This window comes from Neospora caninum, chromosome II (assembly GCF_000208865.1).
Source record: "Neospora caninum Liverpool complete genome, chromosome II".
NCBI lineage: Eukaryota > Apicomplexa > Conoidasida > Eucoccidiorida > Sarcocystidae > Neospora > Neospora caninum.
In genome coordinates, this window is record NC_018387.1 from 1711475 (window position 1) to 1735000 (window position 23526).

At 54.4% G+C, this 23526-nt stretch overlaps 3 protein-coding genes across 3 annotated transcripts; 2 read left to right on the forward strand and 1 right to left on the reverse strand.

Moving 5' to 3' along the window:
* Positions 1-558: 558 nt before the first annotated feature.
* Positions 559-2626, forward strand: NCLIV_006450 (conserved hypothetical protein; the record flags this gene model as incomplete). Its single annotated transcript, XM_003880155.1, has 2 exons — positions 559-810; positions 1238-2626. The coding sequence occupies 2 exons, from the start codon at positions 559-561 to the stop codon at positions 2624-2626; spliced, it is 1641 nt and encodes a 546-aa protein (XP_003880204.1).
* Positions 2627-4075: 1449 nt separating this feature from the next.
* NCLIV_006460 (putative beta-tubulin cofactor d) lies at positions 4076-14888 on the reverse strand (the record flags this gene model as incomplete). The annotated part of the gene is made up of 9 exons (XM_003880156.1): positions 4076-4583; positions 5004-5220; positions 5880-6858; positions 7554-8752; positions 9453-9768; positions 10440-10725; positions 10987-11354; positions 12058-12644; positions 13274-14888. 9 exons carry the CDS (start codon positions 14886-14888, stop codon positions 4076-4078), a joined length of 6075 nt encoding a protein of 2024 aa, XP_003880205.1.
* A 4162-nt stretch (positions 14889-19050) lies between these two features.
* Positions 19051-22174, forward strand: NCLIV_006470 (conserved hypothetical protein; the record flags this gene model as incomplete). The annotated part of the gene is made up of 4 exons (XM_003880157.1): positions 19051-19117; positions 20186-20336; positions 21020-21516; positions 22140-22174. 4 exons carry the CDS (start codon positions 19051-19053, stop codon positions 22172-22174), a joined length of 750 nt encoding a protein of 249 aa, XP_003880206.1.
* Between the last annotated feature and the right edge of the window lie 1352 nt (positions 22175-23526).

Here is a 23526-nt window from a genome sequence, read left to right on the forward strand (position 1 = left end):
TTTGGGGGGGGGGGGGGACGATCGACTGATTACTGGAGCAACGTGGCGGGGCACACACGCTCGTACGCTCAGGTCCTTCGATCGACTGGCCATTTTTTCGCATTCAAAAGACGGAACCGTTTCTTGTTTCCCGCCGACTTTATACATGTGCTTTGTTATTCAATAAATTCCTTTGCCCCAAATACGTTCAGCAAGAGGTTCAGGTTTTCGTGTTCTGAACAGTCATCGACGCAGTGTGTTCTAGTTCGAGTGTCCAATAAGCAAATCGCGGTTGTTTTTGATTTCCTCCTTTTCCACGTAACACAGAGAGGCGCATTTGTTTTCTAAGTTTTTCTTGGGCACAGCCATCAAAAATTCAGTAACACACTGCGCGGTAGTGTAGCGTGTTGTTATACGTTACGCGTGTTCTTGATCGGATAAGTATTCAGCGGTTCCGTCGCTTCCAACAAGCGAACTGACAGAGCCAAACACACGTGGCCATAGTACTTTGTAGCTCCTATCTCTCGTTCATATAAAGAAGAAATGGCGATCTTTTCGTGCTCAAGAAAGACAGTTTTGATGACGGCGGTCGCCGTCGTCCTGCTGGCGGCAGTTGCGACTGCACAGGACACAGAACAGAGTTTCACCTCGGACACTCTGACCGCAAAAACTCAACCAGAGGAAAAGGTGACTGAAGCGAGAGGGCAGATGACTTCGGAAGCGACTGATGGTGGAAAGAAGAGCACATCGACTCCAAGTGATGAGGGACGGGGCACGAATGGAAACGTAAAGACATTTGAAGACACCGACCTGCAGCCCAAACAAGAAATGGTGAGATAACATGTATGTGCTAATTTTAGCATCCTCCTGTAAATGTTTTTCTTTCCAAGCGTATCTATCCGGCTACCGACGAAGCTATTTGGTAACCTAACCTCGTGTCACAGTATTTGTCCATACATCTTTGTGTCATCCACCCTCCCCCCCCCCCCCCCCCGAAGATGATGCCGCCTGTGGATATATTCTGTATGGATTATCTGTACACATACAGACAGTTCACTGACACGAATTTACAGGCTTGACAAGCTGCTGAGTCTTCATCTCCGTCAGGCCATCCTTTTCGTGGTTTTCTTACTCCATCTACCTAGTTGTGTATGAAGCGAACTTCCTCGGGGAATCTCGAGTGCGTTAAGTCGGGTGCACGGGTGCTAGTCATACGTTTTCAAAACCGATCGTGGTTCGGTTCTGTTATTTCGTGCAGGTTTCTTTCACCGTCAACCTCCCTCTTAATTCTCTCAATGGGGCAGCAGCCGGCGATTTCCTCTTTGGAGATATGCTCTCGTCCTTCGGTTCTCTCTTCTCCAATCTCTTCTCTGTAGATGACTGGGACGAAGAAATGGACACCGACAGGTACCCTGTGTCTCCTTCAACTGAAGTTCAGACCGTCGGATCCTATGGTTTAGCACCGACTTCACCGGCAAGTGGCATGGTTTCGACGTTTGGTGGCTCTTTCTCTTCTTTTGCAACCGCATTTGGGGATTCCACGTCTCACCCGTTTGCTTCCGCCGGCCACGAGGGGGGAGGCGAAAACGCGTTTCCGGGAGATGAAGCGTTTCTTCCCTTCCTCACTTCGGCCTACATTCTTCCAGGTGTGCAGACTCTTCTCGGCAGTTTGATGTCTCCTTTTCCTGACTCATTCTCCGCCAGCTTCGAATCTGGAGGCATCGACGCAGCGGGAGGAAATGGAGCGGGGAACTCGGGGAATAGAGAAAGTTTTGGTGTCTTCAATATCCTGTCGAGTCTGATCCAAGCTTCGCCAGAAAGCCTGGTTGGCCCGGAGATTGTGTCGCACATAACAGAGGAGAACTGTCTCTTCGAAGTCGACCTTCATTCGCTGCCGGAAACAGCCTCGATCACCGTAGGCGTTGAGGGCGACGCTGTTTTTGTTGAGTATTCCAACACCTTTTCGGGACCTAGCGACAACACGAAAGCAGATGACGTTACAGAGGAACCAGGTTCTGAACATACAGCTGGTCTCGGCAAAACTGACGAAAGTGACGAAACTGGGGAAAATAGTGCAGAGGGAGGCAACGCAGCACCGACCGAGGCCGCCGGTGATCCGGAAAAGGGAACGCACGTCAGAATGGAAAAGAAGAACCCCAGGCAAAACTTGAGAGGCACGGGGGGTGCGACAGCCAATGTGTATTCGTATGAACGATTCGTCATTGATCCCGTATGCGACTACGAGAGTGCGGATGCAAAGGCAGCGAAGGTCGAAGATGACCGACTGCTTATCAAGTTCCCTCTCAAAAAGGCGAGAAAAGACCAGGCAAGCGAGAACAAAGACAGTGCGCTGAATAGCCAACCAGCGAGTGACAGGAAAAAGGACGAGAACCGTGAGAGTAGGAACACGGGAAACATGTCGGCTCAGCCTCACAGCTCGGAGACAGAAAAGGCGACTGGTGTGACACACACGGAAACGAAATCGGAGAAAAAGGAAGACAAAGAACACGCCAGAGAGGCGGAGCAAGTCCTCCAGAAGAACGAACAAAAGAGCGCACCGAAGCGCCTCGTGGAGAAGGTCTCGGCGCTGCAGTCAACCCAGCCGCGACGAAGAATCTTGCCTTTGGTGGCGGCAGAAGAATTTTAAGAATCTGTCAAAATGCAAACTGCAGGACTAGTCAGGGGATATCACTACAAAAGATCGAACTCCCGCTCGCTCCCTTTCTAAAGCCGCATTTGGAGCATCCCTCGCGGAGGCAGCTTCACTATCTAAAACACGACCAGCTTGCAGGTTGAAAAAGACGTCCCCGAGTGTGTGGGTTCTCCGAAACGTTTTGGTTATTTCCTGACAGAATATATATATATATATATATATATATATATTTATGTGCAAAAGCACGTGGTATATCCAGGTGTATGTATCTCCAGTGATGTGTGTCGATATATGTTTCCTTTCGTATACAAATATTCATGTCGCTATCTAAATATGAATTGCCGGATGTCGATACAGAGATGAGTGTGTGTATATCGCTTAGAAACGAAAATGCCACTAGACCGGGGAAAGAAAGAGACGTTGCACTCAATTTGAATCGTGTGCTTTCAATGTGTGTGTCTCCCACGGTATTTTGAAACATCGGTGAGGCGGAGTCGTATCAGGTGAATGGACGGAGATTTGATGTTTTGCATCAAGAGTGCCACATGAAGGTCTTTTTCTCGCCTATACGAAGATCGAGGCAGTGCGGGCACCCGTTTGATTCAACTAAAGAAGGCTGACTGACGACAGAGTGGTGGATACCTTGAGATCGTTCATGTGGAACGTGCAGGGGGTCTCACCGTTACACATCTGGGTTTCTTTGGTGTGGCTGTGGCAGCTCCAGCATCTCGACACATTCGCTTCTCTCGAGAATCACGCGTAGGAGATACGCCGCCAACGTCTCAACAAACCAGTCGGAGGGACAGCTGGAATCCGTTGCGTTCCCATATTTACAGACACATTCTCTGCAAGATTTGATAGTCATGCCTCGGGCGGGAACCGTTCCGTAGCACTAGAAGTTACTTGCCATGCATACTTATGCCGAAACTATTTTGAACACGTGCATGTGCTGTTTATTTAGAAACGGCCAGCGTCGGTTCGGGCTTCTGTCTTGTTCGAAAAAAACGAAATGCTAGGCAGCTGACGAAGCGCTTGAGGCGTAGGCCTTTGCTTTTCCCTGCTGCGCCTTGGGCCTTTCCTCGTCCGGCAAAGACACTAGACATTCGTTTTTCGATCCCCAAGGACATTTCTCCTGTTGCAGCACTCCGCATGCAGAGCTCTATAGCCTCGCGTTTAGGCGGCCTCGAAGTCGCAAGGGGGACTGAACGACATAGCGCTCTCAGCCTTCGTGACTCGCAACAAGACGGATGCTCGTCATTGCATCGGCCTGTACTGCGGACTACAAAGTCGGGGGGACTCCCTGGAGTGAAATAGGGAATTGGGTTCATGTGCGAAGATGTGCACACGTCACGTTGCATGTTTGTCGTTATATTCGACGATCTTCTGTGTTCAAAAAATAACTGACCCTGCCCATCCCACATTGCCAGGGGGTTCGCGTAGTCCTCAGTCACACCTGAGCAGGGAGAGCTCTCGTTTTTTCCTGGAGGGTATCGGTCGGTTTGGAAAGAGAGTATTCCACTGCTTCTGAACGCTAAAGAGGACCACTAGCCTCTCGACGGGACAGTCGTCGTTTTCGCGCTCCGCTCCCGTCGGGGTGGGGTCAGAAGTTCCTGTATCCGTTCCTTTCTCTTCGACGCTGCTGCTTTCGGCCTGTCCAGAACTGAGATTGCTCGGACTGCATGCACGAGTGTCTACTTCGGTCACATTCACCTCCAGCCATGGTGTGACAGTGAGGAGCTCTGTCGCCTCGTCGAGTTGTGTCTCTGAGAGAACGAGTAACTGCTCCGAACTGGGCCTCGCAGTGTCTTGAGACTCGGAGCCTGAGGATGAAGACGATTCGCGCACAAAGGTAGAAGCCTCAACTCCGCCGGGACAGTCCGGTTCTGGGGACAGAGAGAGAAGAAGAGAACTATAGAGAGACTCAGCTGCCAGCAACCGAATCTTCGGAAACCTGCAAGAGAGGCAAAAAAGCACGCTCCTTACACAGACGCTTCACCTGCTTGTTCCTGCCCCTCTCCGCGTGGCGATTTTCTTCCGTGCGCTCCAGTGGTGACCCGCGAAATCTCAAAACACGCAAAAACCAGGAACAGAAAACGCCCCCTGTTTGCAGGAAGCGACCTCGAAATCAAAACGCTCCCCGACGTGCAAGATGAGTTGAGTCTAAGCAAGAGCCGACAGCACCGACCAAACCCCAAGACGGCTGGACCTTTTTCCTCGCAACAGACCGACACACACACACATGCAGGCACATATGCATGCTTATATGTGTACATACATCTCTACGGCCAGTATCGCACATCAACGCCTATGCCTGCATAAATATATATATATATATATATGCGTGATCCAGACTGTGGACTCTGGCTCTTACCGGTGGAGCAGAAATGTCAGGGCATGGCACAACGCGTCCCTTTTCTCTTTGAGAACGTTCGGCGCTTCTTCCCCTTCGGCGGCGCTCGTGTTCTGAGTCGTCGTCGCCCCAGCGAGAGCGACGAAAGCCTCGCAGCGACTCTTTACGAGTTGAAAAGACCGCAGCCAGGCGCCTTTCGCGAGCGGCCCTTTCGTCAAGATCTTTAAAACTCTCGATACTGCCACCACACATACGCAAAGAGACGGAGGGAATGCGCAAAAAATGCAAATCGCAAAACCAGCAATCTCAAGAAACGCTCAAAGAACAAGCGGATCTCTCAGCCGCTGGTTTGTAGGTTAAACACTCGAAACATCTGACTGCTGCGAGACCATGCGAAGAAGGAAAAGAAAAAGAAGCGAGCCCCAAAAGATGGACGCTTTCTTCTTCCCTCTGACATTCCGTCCGTTCGTCGAGCCTCCAGCAGATTCCGCTGGCCTCCAAACAACCGTGCGCCGAAGTTTTCACATGCAAGTTGCCGGGACCGAGACAGAGCCTCGGGGGTATACACAAGCAGCAACAGAGAAGAGAGATGCACGCCCAGAATGGTGGCCTCGACTTAAAGACGCCGCTGGCATGCGTCCTGGGGACAGAGTCCTGCAAACGCGCTCCATCATCTCGCGGGTCGCTCTCGGTGCTCACACAACAGCAAGGATTCGAGGGAGGAGACACTGCTCAGCGCATCGCGGTGGCATACGCATGCCTGTCTACGCCGTTTTATGTGCTCCCACAGAGGAAGAGGGACGGCGCAAAAGCGCGTATACGCACATTTACAGTCAACAAAGTTTATTTATATAATGTTTACATGTTTTTGCATGCACAGGAAGTCACGGAGCTCACCGTCATCTGGCGTGACAGTCTCATTGCTGAGAACGGTAGAAATGGTGCGGAGCGCCGCGAGGGTGAGTTTGTCGAGATATTCGCTGCCTCCCGTTTTCAGTTCCGCGGCGCACTGGGCCAGAACGTCGACAAGGGCGCGGGTTACCGTGGCATTCGGAGCGGTCCTTGCGTGTTGTGCGTCCTTTCCGGCCTCCTGGGTCTGCGTCACGAACTGCTGGTATAGCCTGGATCGGTCGGAAGTCGCCTCGATCTGTCCCGTCGCAGGCGCCTTCTCTGGACTTGCGGTCACGTGCTGTTTGGAGGAGGCACCGAGCCGCCTTAGCTCGACGAGGAAAGAGAGGAAGGCCTCAGCCGTCTTATCCGCCGTGCTGCCCATGGCAGCGCCGAGGCCCAGACACACGCCCTCGGCTGTTCGCCGTCGGTAGGGCGGGAGCAGAAGAAGAGGAAGAAGCCGGGGAAAGGTGACCTCAGGCTTCGTGAAGAGAGGCAAACGCAGTAGAACCCCGGCTTTTCGCGTCTTGTGCAGAGTCGCGCAGCCGCCGTCCATCACGGAAAGCTCCAAGAGGAAGTCGAAGCTTTCGCTGGTGGTCGGAAACGCCTCATCGGCTTGCCCCGTTTCCTCACCCGTCCCTGGAGGAGAGCCCGCGCCGTGAAACGAAGCGTCGATCCCGGAAGCAGGGCGCTCTGTGGGCGCGGTTCCGAGCGTGGCGAGATCCGACAGATTCAAACGCTGAAAAGGAAGCTCCGGCCTCGTTTCTTCGAACTCACGTTTCTGGCGCAGCGCGACAGGCAGCAGACACTGCTGCAGGAGCGACACGTAGGGAGGAGACTGCGCGGGCTTGGGGGCGAGGGCGAGGAGACAGGGCGCCGGCGCGGCGTCGCAGCTTCCAGGGCTGCCGAGAACGTCAATAGGCAAGACGTCGGCGGGACCCAACTCGTAGGAGTAGTCGTGGAAGACGCGCCCCCAAATCCACTCAATCTACAGGCAATGCTCCATCGGTATGACCAAGGGGACACGCACACGCGTGGCGCGAGAGAGAACCCGACAGAAAAAAGCTTTATTTTCGTCCCAGCTGCAGGGCATAACTCCCCGACACTGCTATCTCGTGCACAGTCGCCAACACGAAGAGTGCTACCAGCCCTGGCAAAACATCGGGACGGCGCGTCGCGCCACTGAGTTGCACTTAGGGCACACTGCCTCTCGTGATCGGCGGAACGGTTCCTGTGGATCCCGTTCCTTGACGCACACCATGTTTTATTCGGTCGGCAACAAAAGCAAAACTAAATTCTACACTCTTCTGGGATTGGTTTCGTGTGTAGACCTGACCTGCATTTCACCCCTCACGTTGCTGTGTTTGTCGACGGAAAAACGCGAACGAAAAAGCGAGTGGTACGCGTGCTGGTAACGTGCGAGAACGCGTGAAAGTTCAAGATCCGGAACATGTACCTTTCCACGCTCACTGTTGCACCGCAAAAAGACTCTTTCGAATTCTTCTCCGCGCACAACCACGCGCCTCTCACGGTGTACCTACACGGAAGGGAAGGGCTCAGCGAGGCCCGGCTGAGGCGACCTTTCTCCAGCTCTGCGGAAGATACGCGTCGGACATGACTCTTTGCTCGAATGCCGGATTATCGGCATCTCGCTTATCCCGAAAGTGTCCCCTCTGCGCTTACTCGAAAGGGAGAGACTGCGAGCTCCGCGCGGCCCATCGCTCGCTTTTCGGTTCGGCGAAACAGCGGCGCAGTCATGTGGTAGAGCAGGAACGTGGCTCTGCTCCGCGTCCTGTCCAGATTCTCCATGGCCATTCGCGTGAGCAACGTCAACAACCTCAGCGACTCCTCTCTACGCAGGGCTCGACATCCTTCCCTTCGTCCGCTCTCCGCTCTGCTGCTCTCATGCTCAGTCCCGGCAAGCGTCTCCGCAGTCTCCGCATCCGGCACAAATCGGTCGGCATGCGGCGTTGACGAGTTCGGCTCCGAACGCGGAATCCCGTTTTCAGGGTCCCCGGCGCTTTGGCCCGCATTTTCCAGAAGAAAGCATGCAATTTCGGCTGCGACCTCGCGAACCCACGACCCGACGTCGCCGCGTTGGTCGGCCTGGAAGTCCGCGCAGCACGCCTCAAGTGTCTCGACAACGGCCCTCCACGAAAAGGAACCAGGCGAACCGCGTGGAGTCTCCGCCTCGCTTGCTAGCTGTGTGTCGCTTGCTGGCTCTGCTCCACTCCCTGCCGGTTCCATCGAAGACACCACGGCGGTGCGTCCTCGCGTCGCCGGGTCTTTCTCCGCCCTCGCAGGCTCCGGTTGAGCGCTGCTGCTCGTGCCGGTCTCCGAGGAAGGCAGGAGAACTGCGAGCGCAGATCCGAGCGCAATCAGCGCATTCCGTCGCGTCTGTGCATCGCCCAGTGCGGCCTGGCCGCAGGGAGCCCGAGACGTCGCCTCTCTGCAGAGGAGGGCGAAGACATCTGGGGCGTTCTCGTCTGAGCCGCGCCCGCCTTCTGAGGAACCGCCCGGTCCCGCCGAGCCGCTCGTGGCCTCATCCGGCTCCGATGCACGCTCGGCGGTTGCCGAAGTCGACGCCACGGCTCGCCCGGCAAGGAGACACCTGCGGTAAACGGCAGGGGGGAGCGTCGCGAAGGCGAGCACGTAGCCTCTGCGGGCCGCCACGTGTTCGTCCGGATTGTTCAAATGCGCGACCAAAGTCGGAACCATGAACTCGCAAACTTCTTCCACAGGCATGCGAAGCAGCAGGAGCGCGCGAAGCGCTTCCGCTGCCGCCAGCTGCACAGACTCGCTGAAATGACGCAGACCCTCCAACAGCGTGGCGAGGTACCGCCGAGCCGTTGCCAGTTTGAAGGTGATGGACGGAGAAGACGCTGGGCGGCGCACGAAGGAAACGGGAACAAGCAGCAAGCAATAACGCGACTCACCGGCACACACACACACCAGAAACACACAGGCACATGCACAGAGACATTTACCCATGCACCGCCACATCGGTACATGCAGTCTCCAAAAACATGCATATACATATATATATATATATATACATATATATATACATATATATATATACATATATATATATATATATATATATATATATGTGAAAGGGAATCTCGATGCACAAACACAAACACACACTGAGGAAGTGAGTAGTGATTTACAAAGGCGTGAGTTGGTGCAGCAGCCGAATGGTTGGTTTCTGTCTCTCTTTCGCTGGGCGTGCACATCGGGACACGGTTGCCGTCTCGATCCTCATATTCAAAGATAATTATATTTTACAAAGTTTTAGAGACACGACATGTGAAGAGTCGGACCAACGTCCACGCAAAAAAAGTTCTGGATCGCGGATCATTTGTACAGAGACAATATCTAATTATAATGTGATAGTAACAATACATGGTCTAGCTGTGATCTTTATGTTCTTAATGCTGGCTTTGTACGGAGGATATGGTAGCTTCTTTGTACCGATCTATATTGGGGGTTCGGAAGTCGTTTTCCCAAGAACTAACGCGATCTACTTTGAGATCATACTAACGGCGAGAAGAGAAGACTTGAAGTCTTTTAGCTCACCGAGGCCGTGAATGAGTTTGCAGACGGCCACGCGAATGAGGTCCCCTCCTTTTCCTCGGTACTGTCTTTGCTTCTCCACCTTCAGGACGACTTGCCGGATTTCCGTCTGCGTCTTCTCCGGAACGCCTTCCCATTGTTCAGATTCCTCCCCAGCCGGCGCATGCACTCCGCCGTGTGGACGGCGATCGGCGCCTCGGCACTTTTTTTTGCCACACAGCGCCTCGGTCAACGCAGTCAGACCGAGGAGGGCCCCGTGACGCGTCCCGAAGTCTTCATCGGGCGCCGCAGCCTTGGTCAGCACGGTGGCAAGAACTTCCTGGAAAAAGAGAACGCCGGCAGAAACCAGTTCAAAGATTCAAAGTAACGACATGCTCCGTGCACCTACATGTACAAACACACGCGTATATGCACGATTGCAGTGCGCCCCCAGAGTTGTATCCGCAACCCGACCGAGGTACACAAATACACATAGAGAGAGATACAGATGGATATGTCTACATATATCAGTATATATGAACACAAATAGGTCGATAGGCCTGCATTCATAGGGCGTCGCGGAGTTTGGGTGCACACGGTGAGGAGTTCCGGAGGAAGATGAGGCGCGAGAGGTGAGGGGGGCAGCGTCAGCTCAAGTATGAACGTCGCAGAAAGCATGGAGGGAAGCCAGGCGTACGGGACTCCTGCGCGCAGGTGATGACAGCGCCTGAGACCGCGATTTCGTCCTCGCCCCAGAAGAGAGAACGGAAGATCCAGCAAATAATTGAGCAGACGAAAACGCCAGAAAACAGAGCTTCTTGCCATTCTGTTACAGTGGACAGGCATGCAGGTACAGATAGTCTATGGAAGCATGCGGCAGTCGACTTAATGCCCCTTGCCGTGCGTTGTGCGTTACTATGCTTGTGGACTCGCCGAGGCGGACTTTCCAAGGCGACCGTGGTTCGTGGAATCCCCCGCTCGGTCGTCCGCTTTTTCCCATTTCTGTCGAACCTCTGCCGCAAGTTTGGGATACTGAACGGCGATTCTCTTCAAAGAGGCGGCGCCCAGAACGCGGAGTTCTTCATCCGCGTGAGGCGAGAGAAGGAGAGTCGACAGCGCTCGGAGGAGAAGCAGTGCGTAATCTTGACTGAGACTCGCTACTTGAGGAGCCGCACGCAGATACGAGGAGCGGCGCGTTGCGAGAGCAAAGAAGTCGGCAATCGTGATGATTGTGAGGCCGCATGCAATGCCTCCTTGGCGGCCTTCGAGTTCTTGAAACGCTGCAGCCGCTGCGCGTCTAGAGCCAGTTGAAGCAACGCAAAGGCAGGCGAAAACATGCGAAAAAGAAGCCAGAGACTCCCGAGAGGGAAAGTCAACCCTAGATGCGGGCAAGGAAAGGGGTCGGTGTATGTACACAGAGGTGCACTACGAGAGCGCTAGGAGCGGGAAACGCTCGCTGGCCCACGCGTCTCCACGCATGCATATGAAGAAATGGAGTCAAACGCGCGCGTTTGGAGAGGTCAAATAAACAACGAGCCGCAGAGAGCGAGAGACGCACCTGCAGTTCACCTCTCGATCGAAGAGAGCCGCGAGGAGGAGAGACCGAGAGAGAGACTGGACTTCGGTTTTCAACGCTTCCGTCCGGTAATAAGACCGCGCGAGACTCCAGGCGGCGTAGCAAGCTGCGTCTCGGAGCGCTGTCCCAGCAGCCGCCCCAGTGGTGTCTCCTGTGCCACAGCTGGCGGAGGCTTCCACGGCTAGCGCTAGTCGCAGACACGAACAGCAGGCAGCCAGCCGCGAAAGGAAAACGAGACCTCTTCGGAGAAGCTCAGCCAGAGCCAGGCAACTCCCGTGCCACAGACGCTTGGAGGCAAGAGACGCAGAGAGCGGGACGGATGTGAGTGAGTCGAGGACGGTCACAACCACCTGAAGGCAGCAGCGCCGCGCAGCGAGAGAGGAAACCCGTGTGTGCTCACCACCACATGCAGGCCTACACAAAGGTCACGCGTACCCTTCTAGGAGCCAGCGAGCAGAACAAAGCGAGAGCAAACGACTGCTCAGATGCTAGTAGGACCGGTACCATTGTACCGGGAGTGATCATCTCTGAGACAGGATTGGTTATGCGCCTTTTCTGAACGCGTAGACAGACGAACACACACGGCACAGTTATCGTGATACGTACACACGTCGATGCATGCGCATAAATGTAAACTGTCATTGCTACGGGATGGCGAGGATGGAAAGCCGCAGAGAAAAGCCTGCGTCTTCCTTTTTTATGCATCCTGCGAAATGGTACAAACACCAGGCCGCAGAGTCCACCGCCGTCGACCTAGGCCAGAACCCCGGAAGCCTGTCGCCATTCTTAATCTCTAGGGGGGGTCGGCAGTTGCGACGCTGAAGGAGCCGCCTCCGAATATAAGGCACCCTCCCACTCCTTCAGTAACCTCGACGCAGATGCATGCAGAACACATATCTACCTACGCATATGTATGTATATATATGCATATATGCATACACACAAAGTATGGAGGGTGGACATCTGCCTAGATCTACACGTATAAACGGAGAATTCGCCGCAATCATTGATGTTGTTGTATCAAGAGAGACGTCGCAGCGCGTCGTTTCTTACCTGGTCCGCGAATTCCTTTGGGAGTTGCATGACGACTCTGGCGATGGACTTTGAGGCAGTCCACCTGACAGCGCTGTCTCGATCGGAGAGTCTCTCGAGGAGGAGATCAATGACTTCTTCCACTTCTTCTGGAACGTCCTCGTCCTGTTCGTCTCCGCCGTCTAGCCGCGGGTCCAGAGCGGCGGATCCTTCACATTTCTCGAGCTCGCCACACTCGTCGCCCGTCGTCTCGCGAGTGGCCTCTGTCTCGTCTGCGGTTTTCGCCTGCGGCTGCTTCTGCTGCAGGAGCGTCGTGAGACAGCGCGCGTGCGGGGTGTACCTCCACAGCAGCGACCGGGTGTCGACAGGAGGGAGGAGAAGCATGCAGAGCCGCGCAGCGCAACTGCATCTCAGTTTTCGAAAGAGGGCAGAAAGCGAGGCCAGCGAACTCCAGAGTTGTCGCGCGTCTCCTTCGCTCCACGCCCCGTGCTCCAGCTGGCCTTCGGACGCAGAGGAAGCAAGGCCGAGAAGGGTACGCAATCGCGGGACTTGTGGGAGGACAGCGCGCCGGTCAATGATCTTCAGGATCTCGTTCAGTGCACGAAGCGCTGAGAGAGACATGCAGAAAGGCAGTTCCTTTTTCAGACGCAGAGAAAACGGCGCGCAAAAACGCGGGTCCACGGGGCGTCAGAACCGCCGCGTCGCCACGCAGCCCGCAGCAGACGCTCAGATGACACGCAAGCGGACGGGACTGCAGAACACCGTAGACACCTGCCGAGCCCCTCCACGCTGCACACGTTTCCAAGTCCTGTTTGTAACATGTCGTGTGCTTGTCCAAGGGGTAGGCTGCGAATGCAGACGGGACGCGTTTGCATGTTTGTGTTTTTTCCACGTGCGGTATGAGAGAGGTCGCGTGTCCTTGGGCCAGAGCAAGCACAGTGATGAGAGCCAGCGTGGCCCGGAGACGAAGAGCTCCACCCGATCTTGCACAGACGCGAGGCGCAAGATGACAACACACAACGTGCCTGGACCGCGTAGAAAAGACGTGAACGAATCACGGTTCATAAATGCAGTCAAGGAAAGCTCTTTTGATTGCCAGGAACGGAGTGACGTATTCGCGTGTCTTCCTTGTGGGGCAAAGAGGTAACTCGCCAGAGCCAGACCACGAAATCGCGCCCGTCTTCGCGGAAATACTCGAACTCTTTTTGGTCGGACACCAAGTACGCAGTGAGCTCACCGTTTGCTCGCTGGAAGAGAGGCACGGGCGCAGCTTCTTTGTTAGGGCCCGCAGAGACGCAACTGGGGACTTGCGCCAGCTGAGAATCTCCTTCTCCCCCTCGCTCTGTGGCTCTATTGCGTGGACAAGAGAGGCAAGCTCCCGGGGAGGCGGAAAGAGACGACGCACAGGCCTCACCAGACGTTGCCTGTTGTCTTTCTGAAAAGAGAGAGTGCTGACAGAAGTTGAGGAAATGCGGAAGGAGTTCCGGAGCCTTGACAGCAACGTCAGGACGGCTAAAGAAGCGCGCGAGCGCAAAGGCAGCTGCGTCGCTGGCTTTCGTGTTCGTTGTTCGAAGATACGCCTCTGTGAGGAGGACGATTCTTAAGCCCAGTGTTTTCGGCTGAGACTTCTCTTCTCCGTCGACGCCAGCGACGTGTTTCCGTTCCTTGGCTGCTTGAAGAGAGCTGTCGAGACTGTCTAGTCCAAACGGCGCGAGAACGAGGAGCGAGAGCCACACGAGGAGAGAGTAATGTGTACTCCATAGTGGGAGTTGCCTCGCCAGAGCAGCCAGTTCGCGTAGGGCAGTGCGGCACTGGTCTCGCCTGGTGCCTGTTCCCTCACTCTCTGTCCGTGCCGTCTCGAGAGAGAAATTGCCAGCGTTGGTCCTCTCTCGCTCGTCCTTGTCTCTGTCACAAAGCTCCGCACGCAGCGCGTGCTCCCCGTGAGTCCCGCTTCCGACACACCGTGGAGAGACGGGGTTTTCTGTCTCAGCTGCCGCCGAGAACCATGAAGAGGACGCAGAAGACAAGAGCTCAGCCTCGAAGAGAAACTCGCAAAGGTCGACTACCGACTCGAGAAGGTCAGATCTCTGTGGAAGCAAGAGTTGGATGGACTTGTACCCCCTGACTTTGCAGAGGGCGTACACGAGATGGAGAAGAAGCCGCAGCGACAGCGACGCGGCCAGTCGCCTCACTTGCTCCTCTTCGTGCTCGCCGTTCGTGGATCTTTGAAGCGCTTCCTGGTGCCCGACCCGAGCAGTAGGACAGCCCAGACTGGCGGGGGCCGAGCGTGTGGGAGACGAAAACGAAAGAGAAAGCGACTCCCTGGGGGAATGAACTGTAGGGGCGCTAGACGCCGACGTGTCTGGTGATACAGGCGAAATGAGATTCAGATATTTCTCAACAACGCGGCCTATTGGATCGACGATTTGTGGAAGGTGACGATCCAGCAAGGTCGGCTGATTTTGGTAGCGGTCCAAAACCCGTACACAACTCGCGACCAACTCAACGGCCTCTTCGACGCGATGCACGGTTGCCGGGTGTACGTACACCTCACTGGCAGCGGGCTCCAGACGTCGAAGAGAATCGACCGCTTCGCACAACGAGACAGACACTTGTGTGAGTCGTGCGAGGTCCCCGAAAAAGGTCTCCGCTTCACGGAAATAATCTAGATTCCCGCAGACTCCGTCGTTTGTCAGGGATGAATCGGCGAATTGAGTGCCGTCCGGTTGCTCAGATTCGCTCAAAAGTGCAGGCCTCGAAGGAGCATGCTGTCTCAGACCGCCAGTTCTCCCAGAGGCAGAACCTGCGGCGGAGGGCCCATCCTGCCGTTTTGAAACCGAAATCGCGTCCATGGCAACACACTTAGTCACCACTACCTACGCGTTTATACGAATGGGTTTGCATACATTTATTTACACCGAGATGTGTAAATATGCGGAGACAGGAAGAGTCTGACAGACGATGAGAAGGAGGGGCTGAGGCTTTAGGGACAACCGGGGGCAGTCACGTCTATTGATGCCTACGGGTTCGTTAGTGGTTTTGAGAAAGGCCTTAAACGGTTCTCTTCCCCGGCATTTCCACGACTTCCCACTAAACCTGGCCCGCTCCTGCTCGAATTATTTACGAGTCTTTCCACGAGGGCAAAAGCTGTGATTAACCTCAAACCAAAAGAGCGAGATTTCTAAACAGGGGGGCTCTACAAGACACGCGAGTGCACGCAGCTGAAGCGTTTCCCCGACGAAGTAGACCTGCGAAACTGTGGACGGGGACAGAAAGCCGAGAAACGGAGCGGCAGTTCGAATATACCTACAGACAAAATGGAAAGAGGACGTGGTCGAGGGCGTAGCGCTGTATCCAGGCCCCAGAGTTTCGTCGTTAAGTATTTCTCTTTGGTGCAGGCGCCCTTCCGGAAAGAACTGACACACGACGTGCCAGTCCAACAACAACGCAAGAACGCCTCGCGCACGTTAACTGGTTGTTGAAACAGGAAAGAGTTTAATAAATTGTGATTAAACAACGGACAAATACCGACAAATCGTTTTGACAAGCCGTAACGTTAGGATGCACGTCTTCCTGGAGTTCATCGAGTGCGCATACAGAGACATGAAAAGGCAGAAAGACGGGATTTCCTGCCAGCTTTCAGTAAGGCGATTTGGAAGTAATACTGCCGGGATTTTAGCATCCAGGAAGGCCGAAAAGCGCAAACAGAAGAGACTTAGAAGCGACTGAAATGGGGATGTTGTCCTACTGAGAAGTCGCGCAACGAACGAAAGCGGTTTCAGGGGACGACAGTTGATGGAGCTTCTGGAAGAAATGCTCGCCGCAAAAGTTGAAAAGAGATCACAACTTATTATATCAACGAAACAGAAAATGGGAGGCTCCTTTTCTCCGACACAAGGAAACCTGGTCTCGTTGGCTTCGCGCATTCCGTGCGTCTCGCTGCCGCGTATGCACACATATGATGTGTCTCCTAAAGAAAGAGTCGACAGTGCAGAAAACAGATCCAAGTTGAAGCGTATTCTGTTTAGAAAAGAAAGGGATACGGTGAGAAGCCTGTGGAGGGAATCTCGAATTAACCGCTTGGCGAAAGCCTGGCTGCTTTGCTCTGTCTTCTGATACGGCTCGTTCGTGTTGCATGCTACCCTCCACGAGAAGACACCGCGATGGCGTTGGGAGGTGTGAAAATGTTCAGCTGAGTTGTTAAGCCGTGCCAGAGTCGCTCCGGAAGTCGTCTTGGCGTTGTAGACCAGCTGAAAGAGCACAGACGTGGGGGTGAATGAACCAGCCTTGCCTTTTTGTGAAGCGTGTAACGCGGGTGCTAATGCGTCGTTCTGTGTGCCAATAACGCAGTCTAGAAAGAAAGTAGATGAGCGACTCGCCCCCCTTTCTCGCGTCGTCCTTCCCTTCTAGCCCTTTTCTAGCGTGCTACAAGGCAGTAACTTTCTGGACTGAGGTTCAGGTTCCCGGACAACCCATCGCAGCATGGGCAGTTTAATGATGCTGCAATCGTTCGCAGGAACCGTAGAACTCACGTGGGAAGACAGTCGTTGGTGTCCGGATCAAGCGGAGCGACAGCACACAAGTGTACATTTGTGTAAGGACGGACTCTAGCTAATTAGATGCGGTTGTTGACAGAGCTTCATTCCCGAGTGGCCAGAACCAAGGGTGTTGAAGTTGTCCACGAGCGTCAATGAAAGCATCCGCCGCGGTTGTATGGAGCATCATGACTGGGCGTGACTTGCGAAGCAATGGAATCAATCCGGCTGTCGCAAGCCCTGTTCTTTGGATTTCCTCGGAGGAACGGTACCCCTTACTTCTATGGGGGCAAGGGACAGATGCAGGTCCAATATGGCAAGGCGGCGAGCCGGCATAATAAGGGAAACACTCTGCCACCAAAATCACAGAAGCACAGTTCCTCTGAAAGCATTAGTGATCGTGATCCACTGTGCTCGTATCTCAGGGTACAGCCTTCTTCTCATTTCGTGGGGAAAGACAGAGAAGAACTGAGAAGGGGGATCAGCGCAACGAGCAGCGACACACGCACACAATAAACTGCGAACAAACACATGGTACCCGTATCATGCGGCTGTGCTGGATTTACTTCGGTGGCCGGAAAACAGGCTTCTGAGGCTTATGAAGTCATCCCGGGATTCGTTTCATAAGACAATGGCGGCAGGCCGGGCGGGGACAGTACATGTATCGTTCTGCCTGACCGACACGGTTGTTTCTACATGAACAACAGGGCTACCACGCTCGCTCTTCCACGCCAATTATGTTCGCCGTTACCAAGACTAAAAGCTCTGAAGACTGGATACTGCACTGAAGAGCGTCACGAAACCGGGAAGCACGCCAAGCCAGGAACGACTGGAGCGATGCCCATCACCAATAAATTTCCAAAGGCCACAGATGTTGACATGCGGACGACTCAGAAATGGTTGTCCTGTGAGTCTGGCAGATCCGGGAAGCGTACGACGGGTGGTTGTATGTTTTCGGGTATCGACGGACCGTGTTGTTGCGTCACTGATCTGTTCACACTCGCCAACAGGAGGTGAAACCATACGTTACGGAAGCATTTCGGCCAGAAATGATGTCTTTTTTCAAGAAGACTGCAGCAAGAAACCCGAGGTACGCCGGGGGCGTGTGTGGATTTCCCTCACCCGGCGAGCACGCGGCCATTGTCTTCAGCTGCCCTAAACGTTTCCTGCCTACACGACCCAACACCGTCCTTCCGATATATCGCCTTTCTACGGCGCATCGTCACACAGTAGAAACGATTTAAAAAAACGTGTTGTTGGGCTGAGCGAGTTTGGCTTCAAGGAGAGCGAGAGTGTCGGCTGGTTTTGTTCCCCTGATCGATGAATGCAGCGCCCACCTCCATTCGGCAGCTTCAATTGTGTCTGCTCTCACAAAGAATCGGTCAGCAAGAGAAACGTTCTTTTATATACAAGCGGCTCTTTCACAACTCTAAAATTCTTCGCCAGGCCTGTCAGTGTGCCCACTTTTTCACATCTCGCGAACGAGACACTGCCAAAACTGCGGAAAAATGACTTACCAGCGACTTCCCCCGCCGCCGTACGCCTTCTCGTTCAAACCTACTTTTAGTGACACATGACCAAAAGGAGGAAACCCTGCAGGAATAGACTCGCTGCAAAAATAAGGTGGGAGATGGGTTTTCGCGCTACTGGTTCTCCAAGTTCTTCCTTTCTTCGTCCCGTCCGCTGCTGGCTGTGGAACATCCGTCCGTCACCCTTCTCGTTCTTGCTCCCCACCCCTCCCCGGCCGCTCCGTCGCTTTTCCTCTTAAACACGTGCCCGCCGCGTGTTTTTCTGCGCTCACCTTCCGTTTCGCCGCGTTCGGTTCTGCGCTCATTCTCTTTGCTTCCGGGTTTATCGTGTCGTTCTTGGGACTCTCTTTTCCCCCCCCTGTTTCTCTTGATTTTTTCTCTTCGCGGAGCCGTCCGGTCGTGGTGCTCCCTGCTTTCCGAAACGATCCAGTTTTCTGTTTCTCCCGTAGCGTCGTACCACCGTCACCGCGCGCGACCGTGTGCTGATTGTTTCTGGTTCAAGAGTTGGGTCGTTTCGATAGCAAGTTTTTGCATGTTTTTGGAATCCCAAAGTTCGTATCGTTGAAAAAGAACTCAGTTTGTTTTCCGGTGAATCTCCGTGTGAAATCGGTGTGTCTTGCCCCTACTTCCGTGTGCGCCTCCCCCGGCTTTCTCGCCTCGCGCTTCCTGTACTTTCGTTGTCTCCTGGTCGGTAAGAAACGCACTTTCACAGTAATTGATCTCGTTTCCACGTGACGCTGACTCTCTGTATCCTAAAACGAGACTGACTCTCAGCAAGATATCGAGCTCTACTGCGCGGCGGGCGGCCCAGTGGGGTGGACGCATGTACAGAAAGGGCACAAAAAGAGGAACCTTTTTCCGCAGGCTAATACGCGCGGAATTCCTCCATTGCGAGGCAGGCTGTTTCTCTGATTTGAGGATCATCGTCGACTGCTTCTCTCGAAACGACAATGGTTCGGGGAGCGTACAGCCGAGGTGGCTCCAGCCGCTACAACAGCAACACTGCGAGTCGCGGGAGTAAGTGTTTCATGTGTCAGAAATGGTCAGAAATGGCGTCTATGGCGGGAAAAAGTGTAAATCTACAAAGTCCTCAGGGTGCTTTAAGGATGAAGACAAGAGGTTTCAGCGGACGTGCACATACGGCGCATGCCTCCCGTGAAGCATCAGGATCATACGAATGCTCCGTTGCCGTGAGGTAACCCTCAAAACACGTGCGAACATGTATGCGTTTCTTTTCCATTCCTCTGATTTCCTTCGGCACTCCACATTCAGCACCCGTTCCCCGTAGGGTGGAGAATCTTTCCCATGCAGTCAGATTTGATTTTTAAGCGCGCGCCGTCGCGCGTGGTTCGTCATCAGGAGGTAGCGGGCGAAGTATACGGGCTGGCGGGTCTGTGGCCATGGATAACAGCCACAGATCTCCGCAGCGAAAAGGGAGGACGGAGTATTTAAGTGTTGGATCAGGAGAAGCGTAACTGACATTTTAGAGGGCCAATGTGAGAAGACAGTAGTTCAGAGCGTTCCCACAAACACAGACGACGCGCCTTGCTGGAAGGAACTGGTCTCTGGTAGCCCCGCTACCGGTAGGCAAGGTTCTTTTCGAAGACGCATTCCTTTGTTTTCGGCGAGAAAGGGACATCACACAGTTTTCCAGAGCGCGTTTGCATGCCCACCTTTCGTCGAGAAAAGGGCCCTGGAGTGGTAGGCTCCTTCAAGCCTTTCTGTAGGCAATGCTGCCAAGAAGTTCCCCGCCTGCGAGAGCGGGCGCTCTTCTTAGCACGAACGTAGACGGCCATGCCGTTTCGCCATCGCTGCCCCACGGATTTCGACGAGTCGCTTTCTCCCCGCTGCTGTCGAGTGCTGTGTCTCCGGCGCGAGGCCAGCACACGGCGTGCCTTGCTCATCGGCCGAAACAAGAAGACTGTGGAAATTCGGTTGAAGCACAGACCGTGATCTTGCCTTCCGGGGTTCTACATCTGAAAAGCGTCCAAGGCGGGTACCAACGAACAACGCACTTGTCTCTCAAAGACGTGGCGGACGTCTCTCGATCCAGGGTCCCCAGTTTTTGTTCTCTTCTTCCTGCAGCCGGTGTACGCAGTTGGGCGCGAGCCCGAGTCTACGGAATGAAGAACGCGAACTCCCGATTCCCCGCGACACGAGGAAGGGGTGGAGCGTCCAGTAATCTCGCCATCGGTCGAGGGAGATACGGCAATTATGGAAGCTACCGTGGCGCCAGGTACACGTTTCAACTATTGCAAAAGGAGCCGTGAAAGGCGACGAAGAGTCGGCCTTCATGCATCTGCGCGTTTCCCCCTTCCACCTCGTCCCCCTATTGTCGCCTTCCCTCTTCCTGTTTCTTCTCTTCACCGTTTTGCTTTCCCGCACCTTCGCCTTCCATATCGCAGTGCGCTGCTGCGGCCGAGAGGAGGCAATTGGGACCGAGCTCTTCGCTGCGTGTAACTCGCTGTAAAGGAGTCACCTTTTCCGTCCTGACGTGTGATCGGCGCCGAAAACGGGAGAGGCGGTCGTGTCTCCGTGCGGGCGAGAACTCAGCAGACTGTTGCAGTGGCGATGCTGGTTTTACGATAGACTGCTGAATTGGGTCGCGTTTAGGGACGGGCGCGTGAAGCGAGTTCGTTTCTTTGAAGTGTGTCAGCAACCTACGGTCTAGATGCCGTGGACGACTCATGCTTCCCCGTCTGAAGACTCGGAAAGTTGTTGTCTCCGATCGGCTCTCTCAGATGTTGTTCCAGCGAAGCAAAACGCTACCTCTCTACACAGCACAGTGTGAATGCCCGCGTCATCCCACTCTCTCGTGTGCCTCTCTTGGAGGAAAACGGGGTGAGCCCCTTGGTTTGAGGCAAGACAGAGGATGACAGTGAACGTTCCTTGCTCTCTGGGGCGGTTTTTCTCCCGCAGCTCGTACGGACGTGGTCGTGGATACACAGGTGGCCGTGGCTCCTCTGTGGCCGCTTACCGGGGCGGAAACGTGCCTCGAAATGGCGTCCAGACCTACCGCGAAAGGCCAGCTCAGAGAGGCGGTCGAGGCGCTCGCGGCTCCTTCGCCTCGCGACGTGGAGGCCTTCGAGGCGGTCGCGGAGGCGCACGCGGCGGCTTCCGCGGCGGTCGCGGGGGACGAGGAGCCCGAGGCGGTCGTGGCGGCCGAGGAGGCGCGGCGGTCAACAAGGAGTCGCTGGACGCCGAGCTCGACAAGTACATGGGAGAGGACAACATCAAGAAGAGGCTAGACAACGACTTGGAAAACTACTTCAGCCGAAGCGGCGGTGTGACTGGCTCGCCAGCAACTGGCGGCGCTGCGGCCGGCCAAGCAGGTGACGAAGCCGCGCGCGTTGCAGGAGGCGTAGCCAATGGGACTGCTGATGCGGGCGTCGGTGCGCCTGGAGTTGCCCCGAGAGGTGAGTGGCAGCCAAGACACACTTGGCGCAGGAGACGCAATGCATGCACATGGGTGTCTGAGGTGATGCCAAGGAGGGCAGGATTAATTCGGTATATACAAGTGTATATACACCTCTGGCCGGCGTCAAGGCATTCAGGTTTCTCGCGGAAGCGACATCTAGGCCTGGTGCACACACCGTGGGACGCGGGCCAGGAACATAATCTTTTATTAGTCAGGGCTGAAAGTATATGAGCGTATACACGTGCATTTGCGTGTAGACATGTCCCGCCAGTTGCAGTGCATTCATACGGTGCTGAACGAGAACGATTCGGCTGTTTGTTCCAAGCGGTCGTGAAGTTGTCCGTTTCCCTTGCTTTCGTGGGATCGAAGCCTCATTTTTTATGAAGTGGTGGACGAGAGAGCAGGACGCGAAGACGCCACATCGCGCTTTGGGCCTAGAACTGTACATCTTATTCATATTCGCTCCTGAGAAGGCTACGGTCATCTACAGACGTGGGTATCTGGGGCTGTATTGGCCGGAGGGAATTGCTATTTCCAGCTGTCCTCTTGCATTGACCAACGTAGGCATGGCAATTGCCGGAGCCAATTCTGTTGAATTTTGTGCGTGTGTTGTGTTCGTAGGTGGCATGGATGTTTCGATGGACAACAGCCTTTAGGCGGATAGGGTGATCCGCCGCACACACGCCCAACAAGCAGAATTGTGTTGAGCGCGGCGGAGCGTGGTAACTGACAAGAGGCCGGAGTTCCGAGCGGGCTATAGAAAAGCTAGGTGTTCCCAACCAAGTCGTCGATTATGTCGGTGTCAACGCCATCAGTTCCATTGTCTCTTGATATTCCATTTTGACTCTAGAGGGTCTGCATGCGACGCTGGCATGCAAAGCTGGATCGTGCAGGCCTTGGCGCACGTGTGAGATCGGCAGAGGCAAGCATGCTGATGGGTGTGAGATCTGAGTAAGGGCACGTGAACTCCAAAAGGGATGTCCTTTTGAGACGGCCTCAAGCAGCTTTCCGCGTTGAAGTGTCCGGGGTTCAAACCTCGACTGCGCGACGCCAATCACGCGGGACTAGGGGATGCTTGTATCGATGTTGGCGTTTGAGAGTGGGGGGGGGGGGGCGTCCACGGTCTACGGGTGAAACCCCTGGTGTAATAGGAATACGTGGCTGCGTCACCGAAGAAGCTTTGACCTTAGGGTGCTAGCCAAGAGCTCTGGAGGACCAGAATCTACAAAAGTATGTGCCGCCGAGACGTGAATCAAGTAATGGTGCAAAAGGGAAGAAGGGTCGGCGTAGATGCTTGGTGTTCTGATTGAAAACCGAATGTCCCCGTGAGGCGAATTTTGCGTGCTTCCACCTTCGTTTGACGTTGTTTGCATTTCGAGCATCCCTCAAACATGTTCTGCCGCCCGAGGGCAGATGTGGAAGACATGCACCTATTTCACCGTCTATAGTGACGTTCTCTGCATAAACGGCTGTCGAAAGCGAGGGAACCTCAGCAGTTGATTGAACGCTTGTGTACTAACCCGACGCGGTTCTAATCAAGAAGCTTCGTTTCGTTAAACAAAAAAAGTCTCAGAGAAACGTGGCGGTTTGAAAGCACACGCTTGAGCATGCTCACATGTCCACTCAGTGGTCTCATGAGCATCGATTGCAAACACTTTACAGCATAGACGCACGAAATGGTGAGTTTTCTGGCGGTTGCGGAATGCCCTTAGAAATTCATCTTTAGTACAGCGCGTCATACTAGGCCGTCCGGCGTGGTCCGGTTCTAGACAGTTCCTTCTACTGAATGCTGTCTCGACTCGAATTGACTGCCGGTACTCTGGCTGAGTATGTGACGACAAAGGTGTTCGATCCGACACCGTCTTCTGGTTACACCAACAGCATGCACTCCTGCAATAGAGGCCCCAGACCGTTGTTCCTTTAACGGTGTGCTGTGAGGTCACCAGAAGAACAGAGTGTTTCACAAAAATATCGGCCGTGTCTCTACCGTTCCGCGCAATCCACAGTG